General features: G+C 40.1%; 1 protein-coding gene across 7 annotated transcripts in view; it reads left to right on the top strand.

Annotated features, from left to right (window-relative positions):
- Positions 1-13856, top strand: part of cfap206 (cilia and flagella associated protein 206) — a 95963-nt gene that overhangs the window by 65766 nt on the left and 16341 nt on the right. For 6 of the 7 annotated variants that reach the window (XM_077553100.1, XM_077553097.1, XM_077553101.1 and 3 more), the window contains 5 exons: positions 3030-3149; positions 5827-6025; positions 6114-6254; positions 12483-12658; positions 12809-12943. In XM_077553100.1, coding sequence (XP_077409226.1) covers positions 3030-3149; positions 5827-6025; positions 6114-6254; positions 12483-12658; positions 12809-12943 — 771 coding nt within the window. The remainder of the gene's footprint in view (positions 1-3029; positions 3150-5826; positions 6026-6113; positions 6255-12482; positions 12659-12808; positions 12944-13856) is intronic. The other variant, XM_077553098.1, reaches the window with a different exon arrangement.

The raw sequence follows: 13856 nt of genomic DNA, 5'->3' as shown, positions 1-13856 counted from the left end.
TGAATGCCACACAACCCCAGGCACGTTTTGGGTGCCTCTCACCTCCCTTAGTTTCACATTAGACCATTCAAAACCATTTAGATCAGCGTGGTCTGTGTGCTAGACGACCTGCACACCACACCACCAGGCACAGGCGTCATTGTCTTACATCGGCCACAGAGCATTTAGGCCGGACGATGGACCAGTGGGCCTCAGTGCTGTTCTCTGATAAAAGTTGATTCACATTGAGCGGAAATAATGGCCGCTAACAATGTTGGAGACATCAAGGAGAGGACTATGCATTAGCCACTGTTGTCACCAGACAAGCTTTTTGTTACAGTGTGGCCAGGTGTGGCCAGTCGGTACAGAACTGCCTACACTTTGTGAGCAAGCCCATACTACTTGAAGAACATCATTAATCCAATGATTGTCCCCACCATGAACAACACGGGCCCAATTTCATCTTCATGGACGACAATGCTCCAGCTCATCAAGATGGCATCATCAGCGAACGGCTGTTGGAGACTGGTGTACCTAAAATGGAATGGCTTGCACTTTCTCCAGACCTGAATACTATTGAAAACCTGTGGGATCAGCTGAGTTGCTGTGTAGAGGCCCAAAACTCTGCACCTCAGAACCTCAATGACCTGAGGACTGCCCTTCAAGAAGAGTGGGATGCCATGCCTCAACAGACAATGAGTGGACTTGTGAACAGCATGAGATGTCAAGCAGTAAGTAATTGATGCTCTAGGGAACATGCCGATTTATTGAGACAATTACATTCTTGTTGTTGTGGTGTATCCACCATTGTTGTTAACCTTTGTTTCAATGAATTGTTTGAGATGAGGAAATCACCAGTGCATCCTTCTACTTAAATGTCCTACTTTCATGATATGATGTCACTGTAGCGTGAACTTTTTACATTTTCCATAAATTTCACCCGAAAGCCAAATACACACACACACACACACACACACACACAAACTTAGGGATATTTGGCTTTCAAGTAAGATTTCAGGATGAGCCTAAAATGCATTGGAATCTTTACAAATAAAGTTAATGTGACCTTCTCTAAGATTTTGAATGCACATGTCCAACTTTTAAATGTTTTAGTACTTTTTGCACAAGTTGCTGTTCTCTAACGAGGCGATAACGGTAAAATTTACAAACAACAAGGCTCTTGCTCATCGAGGTTGGCATCATCAGGGAACGACAGTTGGAGACTGGCGTACCTCAAAAAGAATGGCCTGCGCTTTCTCCAGACCTGAATCCTATTGAAAACCTGTGGGATGAGCTTAGTCGCCGTGTACAGGCTCCAAGCTCTGCACCCCAGAACCTCAATGACCTGAGGGCTGCCGTTCAAGAAGTGGGATGCCATGCCTCAGCAGTCAATGAGTCAGCTTGTGAAGAACATAAGACCTCGTTGTCAAACTGTAATTAGGTGCGTTTACATTACCCCCAGTTTTGCGCAAAAGGCAAGTTGCACAAAAGCAAGTTGGTAAAGGAAACACATGATTTTAGAAAAAACTCTCAAATATCGCAAAAACGTTTTTATGCTCTCATGAGGTGGTTTTTGAGCTGTGTCGAAAAGTATTTTGCAAAAGTGTAATGGAAACACTTTTTACACATTCCCTGTTGTAATGTGATCCCAGCCCGGTCACGGAGGAAAGGAAGTAGGAAGTCCGGGATGCGCTTTGTTGTACTTTTCCTGGAAAAACACTTCAGAGTTCAACATATGAAAAATCTAATTTGATCACAATATTTAATGGTAAATGGAGTTCACTTATAAAGCGCAACAATAGCATCATGCGTTCGTTAAGCCTGACATATACCGTATTTTCACAACCATAAGGAGCATCGTATTGAAAGGCACAGTCTCAGTTATGGGTTGTATTTCTGTGTTTAAGACACACATAAGGCTACTATTTGGCGCATGCATGCCAAAAACATCTTAGCATGCAAATAAAAATCAAACAGTAGCAAGCATTCTACCATATGTTTTAAAAAGGCAACAAGCAAAACAGTAAGTTCGGTTGTACTATTTAACAATGTACTCACATTATTCGTTGCCATGTAGCTCTTCAGACATGTTAGCCCAGGCGTCCACAATCCATTCACATACCGTGGCTTTACTCATGCGTCCAGCGATGCCTCCCAGTTCATTTTGATGGAAGCGTGTTCGCCTTCTCTCATGCATCATGCATCTCATGCTTCTTGCAACATTACTTTGAACACCCAGTTTCAATGTCCAGTGGTTGTAGTTCCTTCGTTAATCCTGCCGGAATGATGGCAAGCCTCGACTTTGTTTTCTTGCTTCCTCCTCTTCTCAACCATGGCTTGTGCCTCGTGAGCATGTCTATTTGCTCATGCCATTTTCAGGGTTCCTTAGTCAAACCGATGTTGTTTTGCACAGTGCAAATACCAGCAATATTTTGTAATCCGTTCCTGTTCGGTCTCGGCCTGAGTTCGAGTTGTCTCCATGGATAGCGCCCAGCCGCCACACGTGGCCATAAGGTGGGTTCCAAACCGGATAGACGAAATACACTACTGGAGACAGGAGGTCGCACTGTAGTCTGGCGTTTTATTTTCTCTCTCTTTTTATTCACTTTCTCATTTCACCAATCAGAAACATGCATTGGTACAGCATATATATATATATATAAATAGCAACCTCCTCGTGGGACTCAGAGTAAAACAGCCACTCAGATTAAAGAGTGGATCACTCACCGTCATAAGCGCCAATCACATTCATCTGCACTTCAGTGACAGGTGGGAAAACGCATTCTATGACAACATAACAGATGGTAGTTAAATGTGGCTCGCTTTACGAGCACCTCTTGTTTTAAATCGTTACTGTCAAAATGCACACGTGCTAAACAGTACCAGAGAAGGAAAACACCAGTTCCTGTGATGTCACACACTTTAATCCGAGTCCGCAAATGATAATTCAAATGTTAATTTGCCCTGTCCACTCAAATGAATGACCGAATAAACACTCATTTGTGCACAGCTCTAATATATACATATATGCCGTTCACTTTCACCACCAGGCTGATTCACGTTTAAGTGCAAAAAGAATTGACATCCTACAGAAGGACATATCCTCACAGATATTCCTGCTAAAATCTTCTGTGCAGCCCAAGACAGCTGTCCCCACCTCAAAGGTTTTTGTAAGTAATTTAGTGATTGCTATAAGAATACAGCCACATTTTTAATGAATGAATGAATGAATGATGAACAACACTATTATTTAATTAAAGGATAACTCAACAGGAAGTGAGACTCTTGCTCCACCCCTCACTTAAATTGAAATCGGCGCTCAAAGCGGGTGTTACCAGGAGGACCGTTGGGTTGTGAATGGGGAGAGGGTTAGTAGTTTAACCCATTAAGGCCGGGAGCGCGTGACCGCGCTTCTACCGTTAAGGCTGGGAGCGCACCTGTGCTCTTCTCCCTTTAAACCCGGGAGAGCGGATATGTCATCTTGTTGTGTTTTCACCAATTCTTGGTCTCAGCCAATGAAACGCATCAGAATATGCACGATAGAGTGACGTGGGCTTCATAGCATGTCCTGGAATTTTATTCGAGCGTTTATAGTAGACGCAGATTCGCGGGAGTTATTAAAAGAAATGACGCGATTGACGACAGCGCGGGAGGAATTCGAATCAGTGTAACGAGTCGACAGTGACATACTGTTAAGAAATATGTTTGTAGACCATGAGCATGTTTAAAATTTTGACGGCTTTGTAACGGAATGGGCGACGAATAATTACCCCGATCCCCCAAGGTTATTCCAACTGCGCTCCAGTGTTGAAAGTAAATATATTTGGAGTTATACACCTGCAGATGTGACATTTGTTTGTTGATTTTTAAATAATATATATTGAAGGTTTATAATAACTCTTTGACTGCCAAGCGTTTTCAGAAAAGGGATGCTGTGGGTGCCAGCTGATTTAAGCATTTTGACTGATCTTTCAAGGTCCACAGAAAATTTTGTGTTTGGACTATGGAAACCAAATGAAAGATTGAACTCTCATCTTTCATCAGAAAAGTTGTTGCAGTTTGTTTCTACCTTATTCCATTTTTCAGTAATCAACAATAGAAAATGGTTAGTTTCAACCAAACGCTGTTTTGAAACAAAATACGGAGAAATCAAGCTTTTTGTGAAACGATATTATTTCATGCACTCTAGTGAATTTGACACCTTTTTTCCATGAATGATGCTACAAACACCTAAACAGTGCTTTACTTCTGTAAAACACTACCACCAACAATGAAAAAGTGTTTTTTGATAGCAAAATACGTTTATTTACATTCAACAGTGTAACAATTTGACACAACAATTTGGCAAACTATTTACAAATGTGTGCAACTGTGGTACTATTTACAATTATGTGGATGTTTCAACTACAGTTTTTCTTTTTGTGTAACACTCCCCTGCGTGCAAGGAGACACAGCAGGATTTGCACAACAGATTAGTTTCACTGCGATTGCCCCTTCGCGTGCAGACGCTACACTTTCTTGCCGACCTTTTTTTCCGGGGAATAGCAAGTATATACTGCAGTGTGTGTTTGGCCATGTTGCCATCAAGTCTACTATCAGGATCATGATACGGTGACGTTACAGTGGTGTTACGTCTGGCTTCCTCATGTCCTTCAGTTCCTATACCGGGTGGTAGATGTTCTGATCCATCTTATCCACTCCATTCATGGTGGCATCGTAGTCCATAACCAGTGTCTTCTGCGTGATCAGACTGTACCCACTCCTCCGATGAATATGCATTGACTCTTCGTCGTCCGATTGAACGTCCGCCTGTGCAGAAGTGCTCGGTTGTGCTCCGCGTTTTCCGGCATTAGCATCGCTAGCCGGTGAGGCTTTATAACGTGGTCATAGCCGCCGCGTCAACCTCGGAGTCACCATCATCATCATCGTCGTCATCAATGTGCTCTTTAGCATTGGCCGATGCTTTTCGTCTTTGAAAAAAATGCTCAAGCGTGAGCTGCTTGCCACCGGTCGCCATTTTCGCTTCCTCAGCCATTCTCCCCTCAACACTCTAGCTCCGCCTCACGTCTTCTATTGACGCCTACCCAATCTTGTCCAAAGAGAGTCATCGCTGCCATCTAGTGCCCAAAAATAGTCATTATACTAACTAGATCTGCTTGATACTTTCAGCACAGCTGGCCAAGGCTTTCCTCCACCCGTTTCTAAAAAAAACTAAAAAAAACATAGTGAACGTCTTTTAACGTCTTTGGCAGCCCTCCGTAGGATTTTACTAAACGTTATTTAATGTTTTTGGCAGTCAAAGAGATAATAAACATAGGTTTGTGTGAACGCCACAAGTGTAGGCTCGAAAAAAAGGTTTGATTCTGCTTCAGGAGCTGAGATATCAATTATTTTTAATATAGTTGAATTTCCAGGAAAACTTTTCGGGGGTGACTCAAAAGTCACCCATAGGTTTTAGAGGCATGTTTTGCCAGGCGCTTTAGGCCTTAATGGGTTAAGGAGACGTGTATGGGTATGAGCCGGTGGGTGGCGGGGGCGACTACATCATGCGGAAAAAGTGACGTAGTACGTATCGTCTTGCGTAAAGAGAGGACCAACAACTAAATTGAGTTTATCCCAGTGTGTTACCTGAAGATGGCGCCAAACACACGGGTTTTGCCCCAAATTTAAGCTTTCAACAAACATGCACTAAAATGTCAAAGTAATGACCAGGACATGTAGACAGCATTTGAAGACACAAGTTTATACAGTTTATCAGCAAAAATATATATATTTAGTGTTGAGTTATCATTTTAACTGTTCATTGTTTTTTATGTTTTTGTTTTGTTTTAAATCATACTGTTTCAGCCATTGTTCAAGGCCCTGTCAAAACTGTGGTCTGAACTTCAGGATGAGGCAGAGCTGCTGAACATCTTAAACAACATTGCACTCAGATTGCAGTTCTTCCATACCTCTCATGCAAAGATTTTTTCCAAACATCCTTTGGACAGCCTATTGGACGGAGTAGAAGTAAAAACAGACAAAGAAAGACTGAATGAGCATTCAGGTATGGATGGCATCATACACAGATTTTCATGTGGTGGCAAATTATTTTACCAGATATCAGGTACAAGCTGAACTGCTACTTTATACAGGTGAGCGCATTGATCCAGCACAGTTGAAGCAGCATGAGTGGCTCTACCTTGAAACTACTGACAATCTTACCAAGTTACCATTGCAATATGATGGATTCTGTGGCTACACACTTGTTAACAAAGATGGACTTCTGCTTCCAGGTAATAGCCTGTATGGTATCATTGAAATATGAACAGATGGCTACCCACATGTGTGATAAGAGAAATATTATCCCATTCTCATAAAAAATTGGGACAGGTGTACAATTACATATTGAGCCTCGACCCAACGTTAGAATCTGGGTTGGTTATTGCACACTTTGGCTTTGTAAAATAGTGGTAAATAGTCGTCACGAATGTTGGGTGGGTTAACCTGCATGCTACTTGAAGGCCAGCGACTATAGACACTATAGAGCATAGGTGTCAAACTGCGGTCCTCGACGGCCACAGTCCTGCAGGTTTTGGAGGTTTCCCTCTTCCAACACAAGCTGATTTCAATCAGCAGGATCGTTATCAGGCTTATGCAGAACTTGCTGATGAGCTGATCATATATCAGCTGTGTTGGAGTACAAAAACATCTAAAACCTTCAGGACTGCGGCCCTCCAGGACCGGAGTTTGACACCTATGCTATAGAGCAAGCCTTTTCTTGTTGGTGACGCACATGTAGCCCACTAGCCCCCCTCTTAGGTGTGTTTGGCTCAAATAGCTTATTGAAATCTTAAGCGATTTTGACGCGGATTGGTTTGTTACAAACATGTCAACCTTTATTTACCAGATAAAAAGTAACTTATTGAGATCAAGATCTCTTTTACAACGGTGACTTGGCCAAGAGGCCAACAGCACACATTAAAAACTAAAGCTATACTTACAATAATTTTAAATACATTTTGCAAATGAATGGTGTATAAAAATAAAGTGTATACATCAGTGGTCTCGCACTGTGTGTCGATCAGCATGGATCGAAAGGCTTCAAGTGTAATAGGCTCTGAGAGATTTAGTTCAGACTTGTAAGAGTTACAGACTGTGGGGGCAGCAAAACTGAATGCTCTCTTTCCCAGTTCAGTTCTGATGCGAGGAACAAAAAGATGCAGACACCGACGTGTGATAAGAGAGACATTATCCCATTCTCATAAAAAATTGGACAGGTGTACAATAACATATTGAGCCCCGCCCCAACGTAGAATATATATATACACACATATATATATATATATATATATATATATATATATATATATATATATATTTTTTTTTTTTACAAAGTGAAAGACTTAACATCAGCAAGTGTCATTATCTTGGTAACATCTAGGCCTACTGCATTCGTCAAAATTCAAATGGAGGGTTTTAATATAGATTAATCTAGATTAACTCTGGAATTAGAGTGAGATTAATCTAAATTAAAACAATTCATTTATGCCCAGCACTAATATCGCTGGCCAATATGAGAAAATTGTGGTCCCTTGGAAATTAATAGAATGTATTTCTTTGAATGACTTTAAATCCAGACAAAGAGCATTTCAGACAGACTCCATAATTTGTAGCTGTTTTGTCTAATTGTTATGTCATTTTTTTGTCATGATTGTGTGCTACTTTGTGTTTAAGGTAGAGTCCAAAGTTTTCATTCAGAAATAAACACTAAATAAACACTGGATGTATACACATGAAATCCTTCTCAATCAACACCGCTGGGCTTCTGTTAATGTGTGGTGGCGATTTTGTCCTTACCCAACCCCCCAACCCTCCACCCACCGCCACCCCTCCCAAACCTGTATTTTGCCATTTGGTTGTGTTTTGCCATAAGAGGGACGTTTCTGGGCGGAAAGGCAATGTTTACCCCTCCAGCCAATCACAGAACGGGGGCGTGATAGGCAATTGCGATGTTGACGTGCAGAGTGACTGTGAAAGTGGTCAGAGGCAGGGGGCGTGAACATTGAGCTAGTATAGGCTGAGAATTAAGCCATGGGAGGAGTCCGCTTTGAATTGTTTGTTTACAAACAGAAACAGTCAAAACTTTGGACTCTTAACTTTCACATAAAATTTCAATGAAATTTACCATATATGATTAAGAAATATCCATTACTATTTATCAAAATGCATAAAAAAAAGTCATGATGAGTAAATATTAACTCATATTGAAGTACAGTAATTTGCAACTATTGAAGAATTATGAACTGATAACTTTCAAATATTAAATAATGATGAACTCACAATTCAGAAATACCATTACTAATAATTAAAATGCATAAGTAAAAGATGAAGTCATAATGGGCAATTATGAATTCATTTTGAAAAATGTGTATCTGTGGTATTGACTGTAATACAAACCTTTTTGCAGATCCATTCCAAGAAAAAAATAAAAAAATAAAAAAATGTAATACAAACCTTTTTGTAGATCCATTCCAACGTTCAATATTGGTGACTACGGCAATATTTGTAGACTGTTATCATTTATAACTTATATTTTAATGTGTCTCCACGTTGAGAGGAACCAGTTGAGGTGGCTCGGGCATCTGGTTCGGATGCCTCCTAGACGCCTCCCTGGGGAGGTGTTCCGGGCATGTCCTACCGACGGGAGGCCCCGGGGACGACCCAGGACACGCTGGAGAGACTACGTCTCTCGGCTGGCCTGGGAACGCCTTGGGATCCCGTCGGAGGAGCTGGGTGAAATGGCTGGGGAGAGGGAAGTCTGGGCTTCCCTGCTAAAGCTGCTGCCCCCGCGACACGACCCCGGATAAGCGGACTTGAAGACGGACGGACGGACGGATTTTAATGTGAACAAATTCTCTGCAAATGCCTTTCTTTCTTTTGTTATCATGAACAAACTATATTTTCATATCAACCATTTATTTACCCCAATTCTAAAGTGGCAACACATTATCATGTTCAAATGCTTACCATGTTATCTGCTACTATTTGTATATCATGAACAAGTATCTTTTCATGTCAACAACACATGTACTATTTTTGACCACACACGTACAAAATGTTTCTAGTAACAATTTAGTTGTGAATTTCCTCTAAATTTGAACAAGTCTTTAACTTCAGTATGTTTTACATTGCCAATCTAAAATCAAAACCGATTTTTCAGACAAATGGCTGTGACAATAACACATATGTGTACTACCTTTCCAATAACAGTATCAACAACTTGAAAACAAAAAGGTTTTTGAACCAGGAGCCCAGCCACACACACACACACACACACACACACACACACACACACACACACACACACACACACACACACACACAAAGTCCAGCTACTTGGAAAATGAGGCAGGCACAAGTTCAGATCAAGGGTTGCTCACCATCTCCCTCGTCATGCAGAACTCAAAATTCAGTTCCAACCTTTGTCAATGGTCAACAACCTAGCCTGTATGAAGTAAACAAGACTATTAACTGTACTGATCAAACATTAATTATCATATAGGCCATATATTCAATATCTAAGCACTATTGTAACACAAATGTGAATCATGAAATTTAATTTTAGCAGTAATTTTCATTTTTTAAATTTTCTAACCCCTTCTTACTGTATTTTCACGGCAATGAGGCACACCGCACCGTATTATAAGGCGCAGTCACAGTTATTGGTTTTGTTTCTGTGTTTATTACACACACAAGGCACACACATAACATTTCTGCCACTTATTGACTATGGCTGCTGTATATGGGTTTGCACTGACATGTCTTTAGTCTTTATACACTGTTTATCACAGTGTCTTAAGGTTTGTCACTGGTGATGGTCGCCTCACACATAATTGTGACTTGTGCATTAAATCTGGGTTACCTTCCTTAAGTGCACTTGAGTACACTCACTGGCTGACTTTGATTTATAAAACCCTTCTTGGCATGGCTCCATTTTTTTTCCAAGGACTTTTATACAGAGAACTGCAGGACATTATGCATAAGGCACACATTATTGGGCGCACGCACAGTTAAACATACGCTAGCTCAAAACATGTTAGCATGCTATTATGCTAAAACATATGATAGTGCTAGCGCATGTTTTTAAAAAGGCAGCGAACGGAACAAAATTGAGTACAATTGAAGTAACAATGTAAACAGTGAGTTCAGTTGTACTTGAAGTATATAACAATGTACTCATGCTGCTTTTGATCAATCCTAATCCACAAATCCTTAAAGTCCTCATGATTTTCTGTATCCGAAACAAACAACTGGGCAAGTTTCCCATCAAACACTCCAGGCTCAGTCTCGTCATGTCCTCGGAAATGATACCTGCTTTTGTGTTTGCCCAAGCATTCACGATCCATTTACAAATTATGGCATAACTCCGCACGGTGCTGCCTCTCAGTCTTGGTAAAGCTGTGGTGTGATCTGTTTAGCTACACTGTGTAGACTTGCACTACTTCAAAGTGACTTTTGTGATGTCTGTTGCTGTAAGTGCACGTTGTTCAATAAAGCATTTAAAAAAGAAAGGGAAAAAAAGGAAACAATACACTACTATATGTAGTAGTTTAGCCCGGACCCCCCTTTGCATTTGGTATGTTCCATCCCCCTCGCTTTTGGAGGGAGCTGTCAATGAAATTATTAACTTGTAAGTGGCTCGTTAAGCTCTTAAACACACAAAAAAAGAAAAAAAAGACGGACACATGCTCACTAAACATGCATGCTTTAGCGCCATGGCATAAGTTTTAACAAAAGTAATGATTGGCAGAGCGAACACGTGGGGGTGGTCGGCGGTGCAGGGGGCGAGGGAAAAGATTTTTGAAAAAATTTAAGACTTTAAAGTGCCCTTTATAGTCGTGAAAATATAGTAAATCAAACAGGAATTATGATTTTAAAAAATGAACTATTTATTAAAACATGAAATCAAAAAGTAGTTTCATTTCAACCAACACATCAATTTTGGTAACTGAAGTCATGGACAAACAATATTCTGAAAAATCAATGAATACAGTACTCCTTTTAACAGAAACAGCTTGATATATTTTTTCATTCTATTCCGAATGTATTTCAAATAAAATGTACACAAAACATTTCATAGAAAACATATAATCATTTTAGCATCCCAAGAGTCAAACATCTCATTGGTACCACATACTTGGCCTTGTCACAGGTTTAACATAGCTGCACTACACTAGCTATTTAGATTGTACTTACCAAGATGCCTGCCAAAAGATAGCTCCCGGCTGGCAGAATTCCAGCTCCCCACTCCTTTCTAGACATCACAGTAAGAAAAATAGATGCATTTTCTTTGGTCCTTCCTCAGGTCTACTGACGGCCTCACGACTCTGGCTGGAAGTGTTCGGTTTAGGTGAACGGTATGGGATTTTTTAATAGGTTTTAGGTGAACTAATGAATACACACACACGCACACACATACACATACTCACCCACATACAAAAAAAATAAAAAATAAAAAAGAGAGCAATGATGATGACATGTCAAATCGGTAACATTACCGAATGAACAATACTGAGCTCTCCAGAAAAAAATAAAATAAATAGATGTCAACATACAGTATGGCAAACTGTATTGCAAAAAGTTTTCATTTTCATTAGTGACCATCCTACGGCTATGCTAGCGGTTAGCTTGGATTAGCGCATGGGGCTAACTCACCAAAACAAGTAGAAAGACGATCAAAAACTCGACACACTATCTCCAACTAAGTTGCTGCTGATACAATAGTGTTCACTGACATGTACAATCGCCATTGCGGTGGCTTTTAATCATTTAATTTCGGTTTAATTCACTTGGTGTTTCTATGAGGCAGCTCGCTCTCTCTCTCTCTCTCTCTCTCTCTCTCTCTCTCTCTCTCTCTCTCTCTCTCTCTCTCTGTCTCTGTGATTGGCGTAATCACCAATATTGAACGTTGGAATGGATGACTTCATCTTTTACCTTATGCATTTTAATTATTGGTAGTGGTATTTCTGAATTATGAGTTAATCATTAGTTAATATTTGGAAATTATTAGTTCATAATTATTCAATAGTTGCAAATTACTATACTTCATTATGAGTTGACATTTGCTCATCATGACTTTATATTTTGTTTATGCATTTTAATGATTAGTAATGGATATTTCTTAATCATGAATTAATATTTGCAAGTTATGAGTTCATAATTCTCCAATAGTAGCAAATTATTAGTTCATCATGAGTTCAGATAATAGCTCATCATGACTTCATCATTTATTAATGCATTTACAAATGATTAGCTAAAAATTTGTAAATATTTTTGTATTAATCTTTTCATATTTACAATTTATTAGTTCAATATGAGTTCTCATTACTTCATCGTTAACTAATGTATTACAAATGGTTAACTTCTTTTTTTCCTTTCGGCTAACAAACATTATTATATTCTGTTACCCGTGTTGGAATACTTCTTCAAGACGCTGTAAGAATATGACATTTCCCTTGTAGGAAATCCATACATCGGTGTGCTCAAGCACAAGGAGAGACTGTATGTCTTCAACTCGAAAGAAGCTGCTATGAAATTTGCCAACCGCCCTGATTACTTCATTGCACTGGTGGCAGAAAAAGCCAATAGTTCACCTGAACTGATTAAACTTCTCAAACTCCATCAAACTCCATCTTGTGTAAGCTGACGATTGTTGCAATTGCACCATGTAAATTGTTTCTGTGATGACCATTTTCAGTTTACATGCGTCTTTCTCGCCACAATTTACATGCACCATCACCACCAATCCCCTCATTACACACAGATTAACAGTTCGGCTGTTTTACAGGTGCAAGCAGGAAAGACACTACTTGTTAGTAAGTCTGAGAATGGCACTCAGACGGATGTTCACGCACTGGTGACGAACATTGTGAAGTCATATAAATGGAATGAGTGGGAACTGCGAAGGTCAGCCATCAAACTGGTCAGTCAATGTATTTATTCATCTATTAATATTTTAGACTAATTATTAGGGATGATCCGGATACCCGTACAATACGAGTATCTGGTACGGATAATTGATATTTTCCAGATACGAACGTAACCCGAATATAATTCCTTATTACCCGTATCCGACGCTCTAGCCAGCGCTCCTCTCTCACTCTTTCACTGCTGCAGGCTGCTTCCTTTTCTCTCTCTCTTTTCTCCATGACGTGACTGACCAGTCAGCCCCCCACCATCCCCCGCCCCCAAACACACAGCGCCCGCTGCTCCACCCATTTCCCCCTCCCCAACATTCACTCTGATGCACATATAGACTACTACGGTGAGAGAGCACTTGTTTGGAGCTTGGAGCAGCACATGCAAAAATGAAAAACAAAAGACTATCTTGGAGACATGTGTTGAACTTATTTTCTCGTTTTTATTATTATTATTTATTTCATGTTTTACAAGTGCTCAATATGCCTATGCACTACCGGCAGCGCACGCACAGTCAAGCATGTGATATTGTTCCAAAATGCAACACGATGTTGCCACGCGGGCATAAGACTATATGACATTAAACATTAAAATATCAATGTCATCTGACTCCCTGAAAAAAAAAAAGGTTTAAGCCGATTAAGTGTCAAAATGATGATTATACCATGTACGCTGTAATATTGAACTTTTTTGCGCTGTGACGTGGTTTGCGCAGGCACCATAGCCCTGTTCATTTTGGACTCATTTCCTGGTTTGTATTGTGCTATAAAAATGCATATTCATCGCTGTGATGTGGTTTGCGCAGGCAACACAGCCCTGTTCATTTTGGACTTAATTCTTGGTTTATATTGTGCTATAAAAATGCCTATGGCGTCGCCAAGTATTGCCATAATTTAGATAGCACTATGCACGCATAT

This window comes from Vanacampus margaritifer, chromosome 19 (genome assembly GCF_051991255.1).
Source record: "Vanacampus margaritifer isolate UIUO_Vmar chromosome 19, RoL_Vmar_1.0, whole genome shotgun sequence".
NCBI lineage: Eukaryota > Metazoa > Chordata > Actinopteri > Syngnathiformes > Syngnathidae > Vanacampus > Vanacampus margaritifer.
This window is presented reverse-complemented; position numbering and strand designations above follow the sequence as displayed.